We start from the raw sequence: 23,293 nt of genomic DNA on the forward strand, positions 1-23,293 counted from the left end.
ACTGCACTGACAGCCGAGGTGGCGCAGTGGTTAGAGTGCAGTACTGCAGGCCACTTCAGCTGACTGTTATCTGCAGTTCAGCGGTTCTAATCTCACCGGCTCAAAGGTTGACTCAGCCTTCCATCCTTCCGAGGTGGGTGAAATGAGGACCCAGACTGTGGGGGCGATATGCCGACTCTGTAAACCGCTTAGAGAGGGCTGAAAGCCCTATGAAGCGGTATATAAGTCTAACTGCTATTGCTATTCAATTAACAGTGGTGTTACTAACTTAACAACTGCAGGGATTCGCTTAAGAGCCGAGGTGGCGCAGTGGTTAAATGCAGCACTGCAGGCTACTTCAGCTGACTGCAGTTCTGCAGTTCGGCTGTTCAAATCTCACCGGCTCAAAGGTCGACTCAGCCTTCCCTCCTTCCGAGGTGGGTGAAATGAGGACCCGGATTGTTGTTGGGGGCGATATGTGACTCTGTAAACTGCTTAGAGAGGGCTGAAAGCCCTATGAAGCGGTATATAAGTCTTAACTGCTATTGCTATTGCTATTGATTCCCTTAAAAACGGTGGTGAGAAAAGTCATAAAATGGGACAGAACTCACTTAACAACTGCCTGGCTTAGCAACAGAAACGTTGGGCTCAACTGGGGTCATAAGTCTAGGACAGTGTTTCTCAACCTTGGCGACTTTAAGTCCTGTGGACTTCAACTCCCAGAATCCCCCAGCCAGCGCAGCTGCGCTGGCTGGGGGATTCTGGGAGTTGAAGTCCACAGGACTTAAAGTCGCCAAGGTTGAGAAAGACTGGTCTAGGACTACCCGCATAAGGCCTCCTTCCTTGAGCCAGGGGTTGGACTAGAGGACCTCCAAGGTCCCTTCCAGCTATAGGGCTCCACCTTCTACAGTTTGCTGGCCTGGTTACAGCAGGTGCACAACGGCCGTGTGAAAACAATTCCGGTGGACTCTGGGCGCTGCCAAATTGTGGCTAACAAGACGGGCAACCTGACAGCGAGAGGGGAGCCTGGCCAGCTTCAGTTCAGCAGGAGAGCCCACGCACAGCCTTCAGCCCCCAAGGACGCCGGGAGGGGGGAACCCACGGAGGAGCCCCCTCCGTGGCTGCTCTGGGTGCGGAACTCCCTGCCAAGAGAGGTTAGGCCAGTGTTTCTCAACCTTGGCAAGTTGAAGATGTCTGGACTTCAACTCCCAGAATTCCCCAGCCAGCATTCGCTGGCTGGGGAATTCTGGGAGTTGAAGTCCGGACATCTTCAACTTGCCAAGGTTGAGAAACACTGGGTTAGGCCTGGCACGCTGCCTCTCCATTATCCTCCCTTGGCAGAGAAACACGTCTTTGGATTCCTGCTCCGCCTTAAGCCAGTCTCCCCCCCACTCCTTTCAGCTCTGCCTCCCCTGGAGAGGCTCTTCGCTTTTGGAAGCAGGCAGATCCATTCAATTAGCTGGATGGTCTCTGCAGGGGAGACACGGACCCCAGGGGGGCTTAAAATGGGGGCTCTCCAAAGTGGGCCACTTTAAGGTTTGGGGAATTCTGGGAGTTGAAGTCCCCAAGTTTTAAAGCAGCCCCTTTGGAGACCTCTGGCTTTCCCAGCCTGGATCCAGCGTTTCCGCCAACACGGACCCCACGAGACCCTCCTGACCAGGGACCCTCCTGCTTCTCACTTGCCCACCACCAGAACCCCCACACGGAGGGCTCAGTCCAAGTGCCTCCCCCCCACCGACTGACCAGGGCTCCATGGCTTCCTCCTGCACAAGCCTCCCTCCCTTTGTGGTTAACCCCCAGCTCCCTCCCTCCCTCCCCCTGGAGGGCCTGGCCTGGGCAGGGAAGGCCACCCGGAGGCAGCTGGCACCTGCTCGCCCCACCAGGCCAGGCCCCTCCCAGACCTTCCCAGCCCCCCAGCAGCAGCAGCAGCAGAGCCGGGCAGGGAGGGAGGGAGGGCGGGGGGGCGCGGGGGTGAGGCAGGTGGGGGGAGACCCACCCAGGCTGCGGAGGGACGGAGCCCCGCTTGCCCAGGGCTCGCCCGGCCTCCCTTTCCCCGCCGGCGCAAGAAGTTTTCCGAAGAGGCAACTTTCCCTCTCGCGCAGCAGAAGCGACGCACCGCCCGACGCCGCTGGGCAGCCGCCGAAGGAAGGAAGGCCGCCCGCCGGGGCTTCGCTCGGCCCGGATTTCGGAGGCTTCCCGGCAGGAAAAAAGGGCCGCCCCCCCAAGGGGCTCGGAGGCCGGGCGCGCGCAGGGAGGAGGAGAAGCAGCGCAGCCGAGCGAGCCTTTCCCGCAGCAACTGCCGGCAGAGACCCCCGCCCGCCCGCCTCCCCCTCGGCCCCGCACCTGCTGCAGCCGCCCCGGCAGGGAAGGCGAACCCGCAACGGACGCAAGCGGCGCCGGCGGCTCCTTCGCGGGCTCGGCCGCCCCGAGCGCCCGCCGCTCACCGGCACAGGGGATGCGGGGCCCGGGGGTCCGGCAGGCGGGGGGGGGGGGCTTCTGCCCAATTGGCCCCGGAGCCCCCCGTGGGAGCAGGGGATGCTGGGCACGGGGGCCGCTCATGGAGCAGGGGATGCTGGGTCTGGGAGTCCACCCAGGAAGGCGGGGGATTCTGGGCATGGGAGTCCAGGTCCCAAAGTCCCCGCTGGACGACCAACGGGGGGGGGGTCGAGGGGGTCCCAAGCGGGGGGGGGGTCGTGGGGGCGGCGGGGGCGGCTCACCTTCTAGCCCGGCCTGGTCCAGGTGCGGCCCGGGGGCCGAGTGGGGGCTGGGGGGCACCTCGGCGGGGCCCGGCGGCGGCAGGACGAGGCCGCAGATCAGCACCAGGGCGATGCGGCCCCACAGCGCCATGTCTCCGGGTCACGTCCGCTCCCGCATCGGCAGGTGGCGGCGGCGCGTCCGCTGCAGCTCCGGCCAGGTGAGCCCCTCCCGGAAGCGGCGCGCCCTCCGCCGCGCTCCCCCGCCCGCGTGGTCCGTGCCCTCCTACTGCTCCCCCCGCGGCGACGAATGGTCTCTCCCGCCCGGCGCTCGCGCACCAAGTCCGGGCAGGCGCCAGGGGCGTGGCCGAGCCCGCCCCTTCGCCTCCACCGGCCAATCGCGGCAAGGCTCGGCCGCGGAGAGCGAGCGCCGGGCCGGCAGCGGCCCCTGGCGGCGGAAGGAGGAGCGGACGCACGTGGAGAGGCGTGCGCGGAGACCCTCAGCGTGGGAATCTCCGGCTGCGGGTCGCGCCCCGCCGCTCGCGGCTTCCTCCTCCTCCTCCGTGTCAAGGAGCGCTTGGACGCGTGTCGTAAGATTGCACGACGCGCACCGGTTGGGCTAGTGGGGGGGGGGGCGTTGAATGGACGGGTGGGCGACACTGACGCCGTTCTCCCTTCCCCGCCCGGCCTTCTTCCCTAAACAAACTATTTTCCCCACTATTAAAGTCCGTACAACGCTGGTGTCCAAATCCGGCAACTTTGAGAATTATGGACTTCAACTCCCAGAATCCCCCAGCCAGCAAGAACGGGGAATTCTGGGAGTTGAAGTCCAGAAGTCTTACGGTTGTCGAAGTTGGGCATGCATGCAAAAAAACTGGAGCAAAAATGGGCTTTCCAGGCGCCGCCCGGAGGCGCGAAAGGAACCCCGCCTTTCTTTCCCTTCTGTCGGGGAAAGCCCCTCGGAGGACCCGCCCCGCGTGGTCGAGACTCGGAAGAAGGAAGTCCCGGAGCTGCTTTTCGGCTGCTTTGTTGCAAATGACAGTTGTCCTCTCTCAGAGCCCCCGGCCGGGATCTTCCCCCCGCCGCCAGCGACAATCTGCCCGCCGGCCTCCTGCCCTGCCCCAGCCGTAGCCGGCTCCTCGCAGCCCGGGCGGGGGCTTGGTTGAGAAAATAAAGGTTTTAAAGAAGTCTTTTGTTAAGGGCGGGAAACGGATCGCCAAAGAAAACCAAGAGCTTCGTGTGTGGCTTCACAGCTTTGCAGGTCGATGAATAGAATAGACAGAATAATTCCAAGAAAGATTTAGATTTTAGATTTAGATTTTATTTGTGATTTATAGGCCGCCCTTTTCCCTGAGGGGACTCAGGGCGGCTTACAATTCATGGGAGGGGGAGTGCAAGACAATAGCAATATAGCAATAGCAGTAGACTTATATACCGCTTCATAGGCCTTTCAGGCCTCTCTAAGCGGTTTACAGAGAGTCAGCACATGGCCCCCAACAACAATCTGGGTCCTCATTTTACCCACCTCGGAAGGATGGAAGGATGAGTCAACCCTGAGCCGGTGAGATTTGAACCGCTGACCTGCTGATCTAGCAGTAGCCTGCAGTGCTGCATTTAACCACTGCGCCACCTTGGCTCTGCGCCACAAAACATAAGACAATACGTGAATAAAAAAATAAAGCAATAAAACACAACTTTCATTCAACATTCGGGTGGGGGCGAATTAGAATCTTATCCCCAGGCCTGACGGGATAGCCAGATCTTAATACCAGCTTTTCTTGGTATTTCAAGGAATGGCCTGTAGCTGATCTACCTGTGTAAGAGAGACAGTAAATGGCAGGTGATGCCCTTAGAGTAACTTCAACACCTTCCCCACAACAGAAATGAATGCTTCCCTCCCTCCCTCCCTCTTCTTTCCCTCCCTCTCTCCCTTTGTTCCTTCTCTCCCTCCCTCTCCCTCCCTCCCTCCCTTCCTTCCTTCCTAACATAGTTGGAAGGGACCTTGGAGATCCTCTGGTCCAACCCCCTGCTCAAGCAGGAAACCCTGCACCCTTCCAGGCAAAGGGCTGTCCAATCTCTTTTTTAAAACCTCCAGCGTTGAAGCACCCTTTCTTCCACTGATGACCCGTAAATGGTTCTCACTCTTAGGAAGTTTCTCCTTAGTTCTCCTTAGTCCTGGATTAGTTTCCGTCCCTTGTTTCTGCCTCCTGGTGCTTTGGAGAATAGGTGGAGCCCCTCCTCTTTGGGGCAGCCCCTCAGATACTGGAATGCTGCTTTCATGTCTCCCCTCCTCCTCATCTTCATTAGACTCCACATACCCAGTTCCTGCAAACCGTCCTTGATGTTTTTGCCACCAAACCAGTAATCATCTTTGTTGCTCCTCTCTGCACTCTTTCTAGAGTCTCAACATTAAAAAAAAAAAAGCATTTATGTAGCCGCCCATCTTTCGGCCAATCCTGGGCGGCTCCCAGGCAAAGATTAAAAGACCTATAAAATTATTGTGAAAACTATCAAACACAAGTGGTTAAAACATAAAACGTGAAAACCAACAAACGTTTGGCTCCCATCACAGCTGCGATTCGGAGGTCTGATCTTCTCCCAGCCGTTGGGGGAGACCCAGGTCTTTTCAGGCCTTGAGGGAAGAGGGCGGGCTTGGGGAGGAGGAGGTCCACGGGGCAGGGACTGCCACCAAAAGGCACCTGCCCAGCTCCCATCAGATGGCAATATTCAGGGGAAGGGGCTCGCCCTCTCTGACCAAATAGGTCTGGGGGCACGTGGGCTCTGGGGAAAAGCAGCCCCGCAGGTAGCCTGACCCCAGACATGTGGGCCTTGGAAGGTGCAGCAGAAGGAAGGGGGGCTCCGTGAGCCCAGGGCTTCCTCGGTTCGGGGATCCCGGCTGGAGGCGCCTGCAGGCGAGGCTTCTCGGCGCGGGCGGAGCGTCTGCGCCTCGTGCCGGCAAAGCGACCGCTAGAGCCGCCCGTCTCGCAGCGGCGGACGAAGCCGTCACCTGGACCCGACCTTCGGAGGCCGAAAGCCCGGGGAAGACGGGAAGCTGAAAGGCCGGCACAACCCAGCCGGCCCGCCTTCCCCCCCCCCCCCGCGGCCGGAGGGAAGGGAGGCGCTTCCCCAGCCTTGGATCAGGGTGCGGAGGGGGGGGAGCGGCTTCCCTTGCGCCCCATCCAGGCCCTCCCGCCTCCCTCCTTCCAAAGACCCCCGAGCGTCCCAGGCGGCCCGCAGCCCCCGCTCTGCTTTTTCCTCCTTGCTGGGAAGGGGGTGACCTTAACCGGACGCGGCAGCCACTTTCGGGCAGCCCGCCCAGATGTTCTACAGCCCCTCCCCACGGCCGGGGGGCTTCTAATCTCGGGAGCCCCGAAGCCAAGAAGGGGGGGGACGAGCGTGGCCGGCGGGGGTCCTCCGCTTGCCGCCGCTCCGCCCCAGCCCCGGTTCCCCCCCTCCTTCTCCCTCCCCGGGGCGGGGGCGGCGGGAAAGTTCCCCGTCGGCGGGCCGCCCCGCCTCGCGCACTTCCTCCGGCCGCGCAGACTTCCTCTTGCGCGCCGCCCGGGAGCACCGCCGCCCGCTCGCTCGCCATGAGCTCAGGTGGGTCTCGCCCCGCCCTCCCTGCCCCCACCCCACCGCCCGGGACCCCCGCGGACGCCCCCAGCAACGGCGCCGCCTGCCTGCCCCCAAGCCCCGCCGGCCCGCCCAGCGCAGCCGCTGCGCCCTCTTGGCCCGCGCCCCCAAAGGCAGCCGCGGCCGCTGGAGCCCCGAACGGGCGGGGTCTCCGGGCCGGTTCGCTCCCCTCCCGCCGCCTCCTTCGGCGCCCTTGAAGGGGCTGCCTTTCCTCCGCATGGGGGGCTGGGGGGTCCCGAAGGAAAGCGGCCCCTTCGTGCGCCCGTCGCTGGCGGAGGGTCGCCGGGCGGGGGTCTTGCTAACTGGCGCGACGCCGGGGGGCTCCTGGAGGGAAGCCGCTTCAGGCCGAGACTAACCCCGTTGGCTCCAAAAAGATGCTTAAGCGGGCCGAGCGGGAGGGGGAGAACTTGCGGAAGGGGCGCTTGGCCCCCGCGATCTCCCCCCGCCCGGCTTTGGAGCCGCTCGGGTGGGGGAGGCAGCCGGGGACTCCCGGGTGAGGAGCCGTCCTCCCCACTTGGGTTGCGGTAGAGTGGCCTGGCGCGGGGAGGCTCGATTCCTGCTCCAAAGAGATGCGCCGGCTCGCCTTTCTGTCGGGTGTAAATGCAACCTTTGCGCCTCCTGTCTGCGTGGGTCGCCTAGCCTTCCGCCGGCAGAACGAGGAGGTCCCGAGCAAAAGGGGGGGCGAGGGTGGACCCCGCGGCGGAAGAGCCCCTGTCTCGGGCGGGTTGGCGATTGCAGGTGGGGGGGGGGGAACCGGGAGGAGAGATTCAAAGGGGGAGGGGGCCTCTTTCACCCCCAGCAGGAGTTGAATTAGGACTATAAAATCCCAAGGGCGGGCAAAATCCGGCCACCCTCACGGGTCATAGGATCTGATGGAGGTCAGGGATGGGGGGGGGGGTCCCCTTGCACGGATGCTGCTTTAGCCGAGCAGCTTTGGGATCCATAAAGCACCCACCCCCAGCTGGAGGCAATTGGGGAGAAAAGCTACAGGATAAGAGAGTTGGAAGGGACCTTGGAGGTCTTCTAGTCTAACCCCCTGCTCAAGCAGGAGATCCTGAACCGTTTCAAGCCTCTCTCTTTCCTTATTGCTCTGTTCCCACCCAGGGAAATTGGGGGAGGGGGCACACCAAGGCTGGTGACTTCCTCCCAGCCTCCCTCCATTTCTTAGCGTGGATGGTGCCCTTCAGCTCTCAAAATCTGGGAGGTTCCTCGCTTGCCTCCTTCTTTAACCATGCTGGCTAGATGCCGGCTAACCTTTCCCTTTTCCTCCCGTCGCAGCCCTCCCCCCAAAACACTGAGAATGCTGACTTGCCTTTTCCATGCCTCTCGGGGGAGGCTGCCTGCTAGAGCCCCCAGTTCCTTTTCTGGACTTCCCCATAGTCTGCCGGGGCCTCCTTCCCCCTGCCTGGAGACAGATTCCCCTGGCTGCCTCTTTGCTACACGCCTGACTCACCCAGGGAGGAATCACAGTCCTGCGCCCCCTTGGGGTATCCCACAAAGATTGGGGGGGTCCCTTCTGAGAGTATTTCTCCAGTGTTGGGGTGGGGGACTGGTGATCGCATTGAAAGGGTGCAGAGAAGAGCAACCAGGATGATGAGGGGACTGGAGGCTAAAAACACACGATGGACGGTTGCAGGAACTGGGCCTGGCTGATCTAGTGAAGAGAAGGACCAGGGGAAACAGGAGAGCATCTTCCAATATTTGGGGGGCTGCTCCAGAGAGGAGGGGGGGTGTCAAGCTATTCTCCAAGGCACCTGAAGGCCGGACAAGGAATAATGGATGGAAACTGAACCAGGAGAGATTCAACCTAGAAACAAGACAAATTTCCTGACAGTGAGAACCATCAACCAAAGGAACGGAAGTTGCCTTTGGAAGTTGGGGGACAGTCATCACTGGGGGCTTTCAAGAAGAGGCTGGACTGCCATCGGTCAGAAATGGTATAGAGCCTCCTGCTTGGGCAGGGGGTTGAACTAGATGACCTCCAAGGTCCCCTCCAACTCCGTTATTGTGTTCTTGTTCTGTTCAGAATTGACGCATGATCTAACTGACGTCCTCCATTGCACCATTGCACCGAGTTCTCACAATGCCTGGGATATGGGGGCTGATGAGACTGATAGAAAGAGATGCCCCCCCCCTCCTCCTCTTATGGTTCTGCTGGTGCCCCCCATTCCCACTTGCCATGTCCAGCCGATCTCCCCGGGATCACCCCTCCTGCGAAGGGTTCTTCAGCTGCGGTCCCGGGCTTCAGATTACAGATTAAGAGAGTTGGAAGGGATCTTGTAGGTCATCTAGTCCAACCCAAGCAGGAGACTCTACACCAGTGTTTCTCAACCTTGGCCACTTGAAGATGTCCGGACTTCAACTCCCAGAATTCCCCAGCCAGCATTCGCTGGCTGGGGAATTCTGGGAGTTGGAGTCCGGACATCTTCAAGTAGCCAAGGTTGAGAAACACTGGTCTACACCATTTCTGACAGAAGGATTTCCAACTTGAGAAAATGCCCCCCCCCATTGTCAGTGGATTATAGGCTTTGGCATCCTTTTTTGTGATGGTGGAATGGGGGCTATGCCATCTCCCGACCACGGGGCTCATGCTTTCCCCAAGGATGGGAACCCTGTTCGTCCTGGAGATGCTACTAGGGAAGAGAGATCCAAAGCTGGCTGGTTTCCTTGCAGACGTTCCATGACCTGTCTAGGTAACTTCATCAGTGCCAGAAAGGAGTGGAGATTGCAGGGGGGGGTGGAGGAGGAGGAGGAGGAGGAGGAAGACTGCAGGGTCCTTGGTGCCCTCCGAGCTTGGCGCTTTTCATACGGACATATCAGGACCCAACTGGATAACATCATCATCATCGCTATCATCATCACCAGCGCTGATGATGTTCCCTAGTTGGGTCACGAAACGTCTGCCAGAAACCCACCCAGCTCAAAGGGCACCAAGGACCCCGCAGTGCCACCCTGAGCTGCAGGTATTCCCTTCTGGAGATGCCCGCCCTCGGCTGAGGGACCCGCAGGGTTAGGGGAACGATCAGGCTGGCACCGAGTGCCAGTCCTTCAGCCGAGCCTGGGCACAGGCAGTCCTCGCCTTATGGCCACGACGGAGCCCCACACTTTTGTCTGAGACATTTGCTCCATTTTACAGCCCTTCCTTGCCACAGTCGTTAAGTGAATCGCTGCAGTGGTTGAATTACTAACACGGTCGTTAAGCGAATCTGCCTTCCTCACTGACTCCGCTTGTCAGGAGGTCGCAAAAGGGGACCACGTGACCCCTGGAACTGTCATAAATATGAGTCAGTTCTCACGCTTCCGAATTTGGATCCGGTGGCCCTGGGACTCCTGCAGCTGTCAGAAGCGTGAAGATGGTCATAAGTCAGGTTTTTCAGGGCCTTTATCACTTTGGTCGCTAAGTGAACTGCTGTAAGTTGAGGACTACCTGTATCTCTTCACCAGGACCATTTGTGGGGTTTCCTGCTGTGGCTCGCAAGGCCCCTTCCCTGCCCACGTTGCTTTGTGCCCCCCCCGGCCCCCCCGCATCGCTCCTTCCCAGCACAGGGAGGCCTTTGAAAGGTCCTGCCAGAGAGATCGATAGGCAGCCAGAGAGCCGCATCTGATGCGCACGGGAGCCATAAAAAGAGCTGATGTCATCCTCCACCCAGGAGCAGCTCAGGATGGGGTGACCTTCTCTGTCCCCAAGGCCCTCGGCTGCCTCCTCCTCCTCCTCCTCCTCCTCCTCTTCCTCCTCCTCCTTCTTTCCTCCTCCTCTTCCTCTTTTCCTCCTCCTCCTCTTCTCCTCCTCCTCGTCTTTTCCTCCTCCTCCTTTCCTCTCCGGAAGCCCGTGCCTGGCAAGATCCTCCTTCCTCCTAACTCTTGAACCCGAGGCCCGCATTGTCCCAGCCTCCAATGGCCCCGTCCTGATTCCAGCTAAAGTGGGAAGGAGAACGAGGGCCGTTTGTGACTTCCAGGCCTCGGAGCTCAGCCACCTGGAGGGCTGCTTGGCATGGGAAGCCCAGCACATGAGGGGGCGAGGGGGCAGCTGTGTCCCTGGCTGGCCCCAAACACCTTCCCCACCAGGGCTCCCCCATAGCAGAGTCTTGCGGAGTTCCGTGATCCAGCTTGATGGTGGCTTATAAATCCTGGGTTACATCTTAGGGTAGCCTCTTTCTCCTGGGGAAGGGAGGGGATTTGGCCCACCCTCCTGAGTGGGGCGGGGTGCCCAGTGCATCCAGGCACCCCCAGTGCTGTCCCGACTGGAACGAAGGAGCAGGGGGGGGGGGTTATCCAGCAGGCACTGCCTGCTTCCTGCATGGCCACACGCTTGATGCGGCTGTGTGCACATGCGCAGAACTGGAAAACAGGATGGCGGTGCCACTGGGGAACCGGCTCAGGGGCGTGGCAGGCCTGGATCTGTGCCGGTTCCAGCCACCCAGGCCACCAAACCACTACCGGTTCAGCCGAACCAGTAGGAACCGCCCCCCTGGTGACCTTAGGAACTCCGGATTTCTGGGAGGGCCAAAAACTGCCCGTCTCCCCCTTTGCTCTGAGGGTGGGGGGCGCTGGGAGCGGATGGCCGAGGGTTGGGGCGGCTGTCCATCCTCTGAGGGGGGCAGCCTGAAGGCCAAAGGTCCTGCTTGGGACCCCAAAGCAATTGCAGTCTTTCAGAGGAGGGGGCGATTCAGCCCAAGACCCAGCCAGGAGCCGAAGCAGCTCTGTGCAACGGAGAGGAGGCCCCCGGGGGTTTCGCCCCTAGATGTCCTGACACGGGGGGGGGTGAGGGGGCTGTGGTCACCAGGGAAAGGCTAAGCGGACCTCTGCCGGGCACCTGGTTTAGTCCTGAGCAGCTTTGGGGGTCTCCTTCCCCAGGATCAGGGGGCTGCCTGCCAAGTTCCCCCCTTGGGCTTGCCTCGAAGGAGGGGTCTGAGGAGGAGGAGGAGGAGAAGGAGGAGGAGGAGGAGGAGGAGGAGGAGGAAGACTGTGGGGTCCTTGGTGCGCTCCAAACTTGGCTGTTTTCTTGCAGACATTTAATCACCCAACTAGGGAACGTCATCAGTGCTGAAGGGAGCGGGACTCGCTCTCTGCTTATATATGGAACTCTTCTTGCCCTGCCAGTCTTGGCGGGAGAGTTCTCGGTCTTTCCTTCAATAGGCTGTTGAGAGCGCGAGACCCCTCCCTTCCAGCACTGAGGCCGTTCCCTAGTTGGGTCACGGAACGTCTGCAAGAAAACCGTTCAAAGAGGGGCGGGGGGGAGGGGGCTGTGGGCTCCTTGGTGCTCTCTGCCCGTGGCTCTCCTCCTGCGGACGTTTCATGAGCCAGCTAGGGAGCCTCATCAGTGCCAGGTGAGGCTTGGAAGGCGGAAGCTACCAGTCGGCCCAGAGAAGAGGGGGGGGGGCTCTGGGAGGGGAAGCAGCGTGGCCACCCCATTTGCATGGTGGGGCAAGAGAGGAGGGGCCGTTCGCTTCCCTCACGTCAAACAGATCCCGATGACTCCGGTTCCTGGCAAGGGAAGACAAAGGCCTTTGTGTGTGGGGGGGGGGGGAGCATTTGCATAGGATTTGCACACAGTGGCAGCCTTTGCATAAGGGGTGGGGGGGCAGGAGGAAGGGCCTTAAAGGCAGGCAAGGATCCCAGAACTGAGAGTAGCAGCACTTTTTCAGGGACCCTCTTCCCACAACAGGCCTTCTACCATGGGATGCCTGAGGCCATCTACTCCACCCCGTCACTCCATGGATGACTCCGCTGGCATCGATGTCCAGCACCTCCAAAGGCCTTCAACCTCCACCTGGGTGGGCTGTGTCCCCCTTCAGAGCTCATGAGAGGGTTTGGGGGTGCTGGTTGATCTCTGAGCTGGATTCTGTCCCTGGAGACCTTTCATGACCCAAATGGGTGACATCATCAGTGCTGGAAGGGGGGGGGTTGGTTTCTCCCTTCCACCACTGATGATGTTACTCAACTGGGTCATGAAACGTCTGCAAGAAAGCAGCCAACCTCAGAGGGCACAAGGGACCCCACAGTCCTCCCCCTCCTCCTCCTCCTATCCACAACCCTCCCTCCCTTCTAGCATTGATGAGGTTACCCAATTGGGTTGTGAAACGTCTTCAGGAAAACAACGCGGCTCAGTGGGCACCAAGGAGCCCACGGCCCAACCCTGAGCTGCAATGTTCTCTTCTATTCCTGCCAAGGACCCTCTGGGGCTTCTGTGAGACCCCCAAACGTGCAGGGACCTTGGAAGCGCCTGGCCTTCCCACCCTGGGCTCATTCCTGCCAGTCATTCAGAGAAGCCGGCGGTGTTGGTGAAGTTGGGCAAGAGGCTCTGAGCCACTCCGGAAGCAGACTCGGGCAGGGCCTCCTGGAGGGAGGGGGCGGGGGGGGGAAAGAGGGTCCTGCACGTGCATTGCAAAAGCGCCTCTCGGCTGCACCACCCGGGAAGGAGCTGGGAGTCACGCGCTCCCAGCACAGGAAGGGGAAGTGAAGGCGAGCAGCCCTGGAGACGTTTGAGAAAGGAAGGCTCTGTTCTGGCCCTTCTGGGGGAAGGGGGATCCCCCAGAACCCACCCTGGAATTGGGATCTGCCAGGGATTGGGTGCTGGCAGGTGGCATCTGGGGACACTGAGTCACAGGGAGGAAGTCAGGTCCAAACGGAAAACGTCTCAGCAGGGCATCAAAACTATTTAATGCAATGCAAATCCAACTGGACACTGGCCTTCCTTGCAATATCGGGGTGTAGTTAGTCCTCGACTTACAACCACTCATATAGTGACGGATGACATTACAACGGCACTGAAAAAAGGACTTTGGACCAGGCGGTTGGGTTGAGCTCCAAGGTTGGCGATTCGGCTGGGAACGTTTCGTCACCATCCGAGGAGACCTCGTCCGTGTGCTCTGAAGTGGGCTCGTCTGTCCGAGCACCTTCGGCCTTTCAATGCCTTTGCATGTGAGGCAAATCGGGGAACGTTGTTTGTTCCGAGTCGTGGATTCATTTCGGACAGACGAGCCCACTTCAGAGCACCCGGACGACGTCTCCTCGGATGGTGACGAAACGTTCCCAGCCGAATCACCAACCTCGGAGCTCAACCCAACAGCCACCAACCCAGGCTGCTAATCTCCAAGTACATTTCATGGCTTAGGACCGTTTTTCACACTTACGACCCTTGCAGCATCCCGATGGGTCACGGGATCAAAATTCGGCCGCTTGCAAATGGCCTGCACTTATGACGGTTGCTGCGACCCGATGGGTCACGTGATCCTCTTTTCCAGCCTTCCCAGCCGGCTCCCGGCGAGAAAGCTGGATTCACTTAACAAACATGTGATTCGCTTAACCACCATTGCAAAAAAAGTGATAAAATTGGGCACGACTCTCTTTAACAACCGCCTTGCTTAGCAGTGGGAATCCTGGTCTCAGTTGACTCCCTGTACAGAAACAAGCAACAGTAACAGAGAGGCGACCGTAACAGCTGGGTCCTGAAAGGGGGGGCTCTTAAGACTGCCTGGAGGGACATGGGGGGGATGCCTAAGGCAGTGTTTCTCAACCTTGGCAACTTGAAGATGTCCGGACTTCAACTCCCAGAATTCCCCAGCCAGCGAATGCTGGCTGGGGAATTCTGGGAGTTGAAGTCCGGACATCTTCAAGTTGCCAAGGTTGAGAAACACTGTCCTAGACACTTCCCCATCTTCAAGTGGCCAAGGTTGAGAAACACTGGCCTAAGGGACAGCTGTCCAGCCCCAGATCACTCTGCATGGATGGCGGCCCAGCCCTCAGTGCAGGGAGCATCTTCTGCCCGAGCAGACCCTTCCTCTCGAGTGACAGGAGGAGGAGGAGGTCCTCTAGTCCAGCTCAAGCAGGAGACCCTGCCCCATGTCAGACGAGGGGGCGTCCCAGTCTCTTCGTAAAGCCTCCAGCGATGGAGCCCCCACAACCTCTGGAGAGAAGCAGCTCCACGGGCTCATCCTTCTCATTGCCAGGAAATTTCTCCTGAGTTCTCAGTTGCTTCTCTCCTTGATCGTTTTCCATCGTTTCTTGTCTTGCCTTCAGAGGATTTGGAGAATATGTTGACTTCCTGTTCTTTGGGGCAGCCCCTGAGACATCGGAACCCTGTTATCCTGTCTCCCTGGTCCTTCTCTTCATTAAACTAAGACAGAACGTTCTTCATATGTTTTAGTCTCCAGTTTCCTAATCCTCTTTGTTGCTCTTCTCTGCACTCTTTCCAGAGTCTCAAATATCTTTTTTATAATATGGTGACCAAAACTGGATGCAAATATTCCGAGTGTGGCCTTCCCAAGGCCTTGTAAAGTGGTATTAACCCTTCAGGTGATCTTCATTCTCTCCCTCTGTTGATGCAGCCTAGAACTGTGTTGGCTTTTTTGGCAGTTGTGGCACACGGCTGGCTCCTATTTAAATGGTTGTCCACTAGGACTCCAAGATCCCTCTCACAGTTACTACTATTGAGCCAGGTATCACCTATACTGTACCTGTGCATTTTGTTTTTCCTGCCTAAATGCAAAATCTGACTCTTTTCACCACTGAATTTCATTTTATTAGATAGTGCCCAATGTTCAAGTTTGTCGAGATCCTTCTGTATCTTAAGCCTTAAGTCTTCTGGAGTGTTGGCTATTCCTGCCAGCCTGGTGTCATCTGCAAATTTGATGAGTTCCCCATTTATTCCCTCATCCAAATCATTGATGAAGATGTTGAAGAGAACTGGGCCTAAAACAGAGCCTTGGGGTCCCCCACTGCATACTTCCCTCCATGTATCTCTCTGTTGATGCAGCCTAGAACTGTGTTGGCTTTTTTGGCAGCTGCTGCCCACGGCTGGCTCCTATTTCAATGGTTTTCCTCTAGGACTCCAAGATCCCTCTCCCAGTTACTACGATTGAGCCAGGGAGCACCTGTACTGCACTGAATGTAGTTACAAGCCTTCGGTTTTTCTTGCCAAAGTCCAAACCCTAATTTTTCTCAAGACTGAGAAAAGGGTCCCAAGCCATCTTCAGCTGCCCCAGCCCAGCTGGCTTCCTGTTTAGATTTCTGCAAACTGCTCTTCACTTCCGCTTCTCTTTCTCTCTCTCTCTCCCTCCGTCTGTCCCTCCCCCTCCCTCTCTCTTCCCCTCCCTCTCTCTCTCCCCCCCTCTCTCTGCCCTCAGCCCCTTCCACTGCAGATGCGATGGGAGGGGAGCAACTCGGGGGTGTCCTCCCTTCCTCTTTGGGGCCCAAAGGGTTAGAGGTCGAGGAGGAGGAGGTGTCCCCACTTCCTCAAGGAATCAAAAGCGGAAGTTTTGTGAAGAGCAACCTGTTCCCGGAGAAGCTGCGTCTCCCAAAAACTTTGGCCTTTCAGTAAAACGTACGGGTAGTCCTCGATTTACCGGCCGTAATTGAGCACAACATTTCCCTTGGTAACTGAGAGAGTTGTTGGGAGAGTTTTGCTTCATTTTATGACCTTTCTTGCCACAGTTGTTAAGTGAATCCCTGCAGTTAGCCACGCGGTTGTTAAGTGGATCTGGCTCCCCATTGATTTTGCTTGTCAGAAGGTTGCAAAAGGGGATTCCAGGACCCCGGGACGCTGCGGCCGTCATAAATATGAGTCAGGGGCCAATCTGAATTTGGAGCTGTAAGGATGCTAGAACGGTCACGAAATGGTCCCAAGGCACTTTTTCCGATGCTGTTGTAACTTTGAACGGTCACTAAATGAAAGGTTGTAAACCGAGGACTTCTGGCTTTCTTGGGAGGTGGGGCTGGTGGAGTTCTGCTGATGTTTTGCCCCCCGTAGTCCGACATGATTCTCTAGTGGGGCAAATAGGGGGAAGGAAAGGAGGGAGGAATTGCTCTCTTCCCGCAAGAGAGATGCTGGGGAGGGAAACAAGGGGCAAGGGTCACCTGTCAGCCCAGAGCAGCCCGGAGACCCCCTGGGCTTATGGGGAGCTGATGCAAGTGGGGTGCAGAAGGGAGGTTCCCTGTTTGAGAAAGCAGAGCCCCACGGAGTCAGTCAAGGGCACTTCAGTTGGCTGAAGACAACCAAGGGGGGGGGGCATGAAATCAGCCTTCCAGTATTTGAGGGGCTGCCCCAGAGAGGAGGGGGTCCTCCTCTTCTCCAAAACACCCGAAGGCAGGGCAAGAAGCAACGGAGGGAAACTAATCCAGGCGAGAAGCAACTTGGAATTCAGGAGAAACTTCCTGACGGTGAGGACAATTCACCCGTGGAACAGAAGTTGCCTCCAGAGGTTGTGGCTGCTCCTCCATCCCTGGAGGCTTTCAAGAAGAGACTGGACAGGCGTTTGTCTGGAATGGTATTGAGCCTCCTGCCTGAGTAGGGGGTTGGATTAGGAGACCTCCAAGGTCCCTTCCAGCTCTGTTACTCTTATCAAATTCTGTGAATTCTGATCTTCCAGTGGTGCTGCCATCCCTACTGTGACTAAGTCCAGCCATCTTCCTCCTCCTCCTTCCTCCCTCCCCTTTGTTCCTCCCTCCCTCCCTCCTCCCCTCCCTTCCCCTCCCTTCCTTCCTCCCCTCCCATTCCTTCTTCCTTCCCTCCTTTCCCTTCCTTCCTCCCATCCCTTCCCCTTCCTTCCCTCCCTCCCTCCCCTCTACCTAATCCTCCAACACAAGAACTAGCAATCAGCCCCTCAACCTTTCCAGAGACGTAAATCACTTCCCACCAGTCCTGTGGCGTCTTGAAAGCTCCCCGATTCACGTGAGGAGACCTGCTAAAGTGTGAAGTGTTTACCAGGCTTGTTAACACTTTAACCGTCAATTTACTGTAAAACTGTCAGCTCAAACGGCACCTCCTGGAAACGCTGACAGATTGATTTCGCCTCGCCCACCAAGGCAGGTGCCACCACAATTCACAGGGAAAGGAAAAAGATGACAAAAGCCTTTTTGCACGTCGTGTTTTTTTCTTCGTTGCAATTAGGAAAGCTTTCTGCAAGCCGGTTGCGTGAATTTGGCTGCGAAGGGAGGAGGCTGGGAGGGCTGGAGCCAAGCTGCACAATCTCTTGGGGAAAAGTCCCTGGACTGGGCTCCCTCGGGCCGCTGGCCAAAATCCAGCAGAGCTTAGCAATAGCAATAGCAGTAGACTTATATACCGCTTCATAGGGCTTTCAGCCCCCTCTAAGTGGTTTACAGAGTCAGCATATTTGCCCCCAACAACAATCTGGGTCCTCATTTTACCCACCTCGGAAGGATGGAAGGCTGAGTCAACCCTGAGCCGGTGAGATTAGAACCACTGACCTGCTGATCTAGCAGTAGCCTGCAGTGCTGCATTTAACCACTGCGCCACCTTGGCTCTTTCAAGCGGGGCGGGATAGTCTGAGCAAGAACTGACCAGCAATCTCAGTCTAAAGCCAGGTTATCCAACCTTGGCCACTTTTTAAGACTTGGGGACTTCAACTCCCAGAATCCCCCAGCCAGCATAGCTCGGGCAAAAGCTTGGCTCTTTAGGAGGGGGGTCTCCAAATTCAGCAACTTTTAAGACTTCAGTTGCCAAAGTTGGACAATGCTGGTCTAACAATTTGTGGCCACCCCATTGTAGAGGGCAGGAAGGGAACCATGTGCCCCCAGCCCCATTGAGGAAGACTGCTTCCCCCCCCCCCACTCCCCAGTAGAGAAGTAACCCTCCCAGACGATGGGAACCCCCCAGGTGATGGGCAGCCTCTGCAAGACTCACGCCGCCGTCTCTTGCTCCAGGAGCCTCCGGGGCCTTTTGCCAGCGTCGCCTGGGAGTTCGAATCCTGGAGGTTAAAGCAGCCCTTCCAGTCCATATTAGAACGGGGGACGGTCTATAAAAACGCTCCCTTGTTAGAGATCAACGGGCAGCCCTGGGCATGGAGGGGTCTCCTGGGGGGCAGGGATGAAGAGCAGAGCAAGTCAGGAGGGGCTGATGAAGAAGAAACTGGACTGCCATCTCTCAGAAGTGGTGTAGGGTCTTCTGCTGGGGGGTGGGGGGTGGACTAGATCAGTGTTTCTCAACCTTGGTGACTTTAAGTCCTGTGGACTTCAACTCCCAGAATCCCCCAGCCAGCATAGCTGGCTGGGGAATTCTGGGAGTTGAAGTCCACAGGACTTAAAGTCACCAAGGTTGAGAAACACTGGACTAGATGACCTACAAGGTCCCTTCCAACTCCATTAATCTGTAACCTGATGGGGTCACCCACCTATATGCCGATAGTCCTCGGCTTACAATCGCAACGAAGCCCAAAATTTATGTTGCTAGGTGGGAAGTTTGTTAAATGACCTTTGCCCCCTCACTACCGTTCTTAAGTGAATCAGTGCCACGATTGAGTTAGTCACACGGTTGCTAAGTGAATCCGGCGTCCCCAGCGACTTCCATCATGAGGAGGTCTCAAAAGGTGTCCCCCCTGGGAGGGTGCGACCGTCATAAATACGAGTCAGTTGCCGAGTGTCCGAATTTTGATCACGGGGTTGCTGCAACGGTCCCAAGTGTGAAAAAGGATCCCGAGGGCCTTTGTCCAGTGCTGTCCGGGACTTCAAAGGGCCGGGCGTGGAGGGCTGCCTGTCCGTCTGCGCAGCCCCTTCCCAGCCTCTCCTGTTTTTTGATCTCCCGCAGGACTTGACTTACTTGACTTAAGTCTTTAGCGTCGGTACGGCATCGCCAGTCCCTTCGCTGTAGAGTCGCATGCATCCCGAATCAACGGGATCCATGATTCTAGGCCAGTGATGGCGAACCTATGACACGCGTGTCAGTGCTGACACGCGTAGCCATTTGGGGTGACACGCACAGGATTCGGCTCCTGCACGGCCGCCGAGGATGAAAGAATCTGTGCTGGAGGAACGGGGGGGGGGACGTGTGATCTCCCCCGCCCACACTCACTTACTGTATCGCCGCCGCCCCTTTCTGAGCGCAGGGGCTGCTGGTAAGGCGTGCGTGCCGTGTGCACACACGTCATCAGCGCGGCGAGGGAGGACCCGCAGGAGAGGAGCGCGGGAACAGTGCGCGCCTCTCTCCAGTCAGGCCGGCACAGAGAGTCTACTCCTGGGACTGTCGGTTACGACCGCACCACAGCAGGGAACAGCGGAGTGCCAACGGGAACTGTGAGCGCCATTTTTGTAGCTTAAACCATAAATTGCGCAAAATTATGTTTTTGTCGAAGTGACACACAACGCGAGTTATGCTCGATTTTTTGCCGATTTTTGACACACCACGCCAAAAAGGTTGCCCATCACTGGTCTAGGCTGAGTACTACTTGAGCTTGCCGGGCCCAAGAGTCGACAGAGCCCCTTCTGTTGGAAAAACGGTGGGCACCTCGAGAAGGCAGGGGTTGTCTTGATAATGAGAGGCTGTGTTTTGCGCGTCAATTAACCTTTGCCCACCTCTCCCGCAGGCCGCTGAGACGGAGCGCCCTGGAGAGCCGCCGCAATGCAGAGCATCAAGTGCGTGGTGGTGGGTGACGGGGCGGTGGGCAAGACCTGCCTGCTCATCTGCTACACCACCAACGCCTTCCCCAACGAGTACATCCCCACCGTCTTCGACAACTACAGTGCCCAGAACACGGTGGACGGCCGGACCATCAGCCTGAACCTGTGGGACACGGCCGGGCAGGAGGAGTACGACCGGCTGCGCACCCTCTCCTACCCGCAGACCAACGTCTTCATCATCTGCTTCTCCATCGCCAGCCCGCCCTCCTACGAGAACGTCAAGCACAAGTGGTACCCGGAGGTCTGCCACCACTGCCCCGACGTGCCCATCCTCCTGGTGGGCACCAAGAAAGACCTGCGCAGCAACCCGGAGGCCCTGAAGAAGCTGAAGGAGCAGAGCCAGCTGCCCGTCAGCCCCCAGCAGGGCACCGGCCTCGCCAAGCAGATCCACGCCGTCAAGTACCTGGAGTGCTCGGCCCTCAACCAGGAGGGCATCAAGGAGGTCTTCACCGAAGCCGTCCGGGCCGTCCTCAACCCGGCCCCGCCCAAGCCCAAGAAGCCCTGCCGGCTGCTTTGAAGGGGCCCCACTGCCCTCTGCTTATGCCCAGGCGCCCCCTCCCCTCTGCTTTGCCCAAACTCTGCTTCCAAGGGTGGATCCGGGGCCGGCCTGCTTGGAGAGCCTTTTCCCCCAGGGGGTGGGGAGGCCAGGATGACCGGCCCTCCACTTACGACCAGGCTTCCCGTGGCTAAGAAGTGTGGTTGCTAAATGAGTCACACATGAGACTTTTTGGCCTTTTTCTGCCACAGTCGTTAAGCCGCAGCTACAGCCCTTCGCCTTCCATTCCACCCCGCAGGGCTGCAGGGCGGTTTTACACAGCCAGCTTCATTTAACAAGCAAAACAGCAGAGTTGGAAGGGACCTTGGAGGTCTTCTAGTCCAACCCGCAGCTCAAGAGGAGACCCAACAATCTGGGTCTCATTTCACAGCCCTCAGAAGGACCGGAAGGCTGAGTCAACCTTGTGCCGGTCAAGATCGAACCCCTGGCAGTGGGCAGAGTCAGCCTGCAATGCTGCGCTCTAACCACTGGGCCGCTGGGGCTCCAGGGTTAAGTGAATCACTGCCGTTCAAAGAACCAGGCGGCCGTTAAACAGATCTGGCGTCCCCCATTGACTTTGCTCGTCAGGAGCCGGCTGAGGAAGTCGCCCGTGGCAATCACGTGGGCCCGAGAGGATGCCACAGCTGTCGTAAGCACCTGCCGGTGGCCAAGGGCCCGGGTGGATGCGGGAATAGTCGTAAGAACAAGGACTGGTCATAAGTCGCATTTTACAGGGCTGTTGCACCCTTGGTCGCTAAAGGGTGGTGGCAGCTAGAGGACGGCCTTGGCAAAGCTCCCCGTTCCCTGGGTGGTGTCCGGGAGAGGCGCCCAGAGGGGCTTTTCCAAGGGGCAGCTGGGCTTCCTGGGCTCCTGCTCCCGGAGCCGAAGCGAAGCCTCTCGAAGGAAGAAAACCCGGGGCGTCCAGGGGCCTCTTGGAAAAGCCCCCCTGGGGCCACTGGGGGACGGAGAGGCTCCGGAGACCCAGAGGATACGCCTCCTTCTCCACACACCCCGGCCTTCCCCCCCCTTGCCCTGCTCTTCCCGGGCAGAGGTGCCAAGCGACCCGCTTTCCCTCGCTCCCTCTTGGCAGAAAATCCGCCCCAGGAGAAGGAGGGTGAAACCGAAAGCGCCCCGAATCCCTCGCACTCAGCGACGCCCAGCCGAAGGGTCCCTCGGACTGTGGAGGGAGGCCAGGTGCGCCTTGCAGAGTCGAAAGATGGGGGAGTTGTGGCAGCTGCCAAGCGCGATGCCCCTTTTGCCACCCCCTCCTCCTCCTCCACATCCTGTTTACAAAGGAAACGCTCCGCTTTCAGTGCTTCCGCCGCCTTCCTTGTGCGCAGTCTCTCCGCGGGGCTTCCCATTCTGCGGCCCAGGCCTTTCCTCCTCCGCCGCCTTCCACTGCCAGAGGTCACGGGGCATCCCCTGCGCACGTCAAGGGAGGCTCCCAAGAGAGCCCGGTTCTGCACACGCTTTGCCTTGAAAGAGGAAAGACCCCAAGTCCAGCTGCTTCCCACCCGCCTCAGTTCAAACCCAGCCTCTCTCGGACTTCCCGGACACCCTTGGCGAGGCCCAGTCATTGGCCGGCCAGGTTCCACTGTCGTAGGGACTAGAAACTTGCCGGACGGCTTGGAAGTCAGGATTCTCCCTGCTCAGGTAGACTTTCAGACGTTACGGCTCTCAGCCCTTTGTGGTGAATCATCCCTCCCGGAAGGAAATATGGGGGTCTCGCTGCCCACACGCCCCCCCTGCCCAACCGGCGCTTCCTCCTGTTCCTGTCCAGCTGACCACGCCCGAGAGCAGCGGCCTCTCCAGCCTTTGGCCTGGGAGACTCAGGGGGAGGGGGGGGCTCCTTCTACATTCCCTGCACCAGGGTCTTTTTGTCAAACCCCCCCCTCAATAAAGATGGCAACTGCCCTCCCCGGTGTCTTTGAGGCTCCTTCCAGGGTCGAGGCGGGGTCTGCGTCATCCAGGGGCCCAGGACAACTCGGGAGAACTTAAGGAAAGGTAACTCTGGACCTTGCCCCCCCCCCCGCTATTCTTTGCAATAGCATCAATGATACTGGAGCAGTAGCAATCTCTGAATAATAATCGAGCCAGTTGTCCTCCCCCCCCCCCACGAGGGGTCCCTTTCCATTGGCCAGCTGCAAGGACCGAGGGGGCCCAGTCACTCAAAGCAACTCATTCACTGCTCCTGCCCATGGAGGTTCCATCAAGGCTCCGGTGCTTTGAGGAAGGATCCAGAGTCTGCCTTTTCTAAATGTCCCAGAAAGGACAGCTGGCGTTTCATGGCTCGATTCCGTTTGGGCTGGGCATCTTGTGCCAGGCCGGCTGGTGCAGGATGGGGAATGGGGCCCCTGCCCCCAAAGGATTTCAGTCTGGGGAGGAGGGGGAGATGGAGGGGCAGCCCCGTAACACTTCTCCAAGGTCCAAAACAAGGTGGAACCTCCACTCAATGGTGTCATCTGGTTGCTTTCGTCTACTGGAAGGTGGATTTTGAACTTGGGACCCCCGAGGCCTCCTCCTCAAAACAGGGGGGGGAGCAGACATCAAGATCCCCCCCCCTTGACAGCCTATGATGCCAGGGCTCTCCAAACCTGGCAACTTTAAGACTGGTGGGCTTCCAGTGGTTCCCACCCCCCCAATCGCAGGGATCACCGGATCCCAAGGAGGCTGGAAAGGCTGCATCTCTGGGGGCTGAATGGCAACCTCTGGCCACACCCACTTCCAGGCTGGCTCCGCCTACAGCAGTGTTTCTCAACCTTGGCGACTTAAAAGTCCTGTGGACTTCAACTCCCAGAATCCCCCAGCCAGCATAGCTGGCTGGGGGATTCTGGGAGTTGAAGTCCACAGGACTTTTAAGTCGCCAAGGTTGAGAAACACTGGCCTAGAGCATCCTTCCCAGCAAAGGAGCATTCCCCCCCCACCCATCATGTGGCACTGTGTTCCACAGGCCAACACTTCTTGCCCTCATGAAACGCCTCGCGATGCCTCGCCTGGCCTTTTGAGCGTCACAGGTAGTTTTTGGCTTACGACCCACAACTGCGGC

General features: G+C 58.4%; 2 protein-coding genes across 2 annotated transcripts in view; one reads left to right on the forward strand and one right to left on the reverse strand.

Moving 5' to 3' along the window:
* The window catches only part of STIM1 (stromal interaction molecule 1), a 42,820-nt gene extending 39,838 nt beyond the window's left edge, over window positions 1-2,982 (reverse strand). The window contains exon 1 of the mRNA XM_087722008.1: window positions 2,697-2,982. Coding sequence (XP_087578134.1) covers window positions 2,697-2,826 — 130 coding nt within the window. The 5' untranslated portion in view covers window positions 2,827-2,982. The remainder of the gene's footprint in view (window positions 1-2,696) is intronic.
* Window positions 2,983-5,962: 2,980 nt separating this feature from the next.
* RHOG (ras homolog family member G) lies at window positions 5,963-20,306 on the forward strand. Its single transcript, XM_087720932.1, has 2 exons — window positions 5,963-6,269; window positions 19,619-20,306. Exon 2 carries the CDS (start codon window positions 19,654-19,656, stop codon window positions 20,227-20,229), a length of 576 nt encoding a protein of 191 aa, XP_087577058.1. The 5' UTR covers window positions 5,963-6,269; window positions 19,619-19,653; the 3' UTR covers window positions 20,230-20,306.
* The last annotated feature ends 2,987 nt before the right edge of the window (window positions 20,307-23,293 follow it).

The sequence above is a fragment of the Thamnophis sirtalis genome, unplaced genomic scaffold, assembly GCF_051295495.1.
Source record: "Thamnophis sirtalis isolate CommonGarterSnake01/CBP01778 unplaced genomic scaffold, rThaSir2_p1.2 scaffold_8, whole genome shotgun sequence".
NCBI classification, from domain to species: Eukaryota; Metazoa; Chordata; class Lepidosauria; order Squamata; family Natricidae; genus Thamnophis; species Thamnophis sirtalis.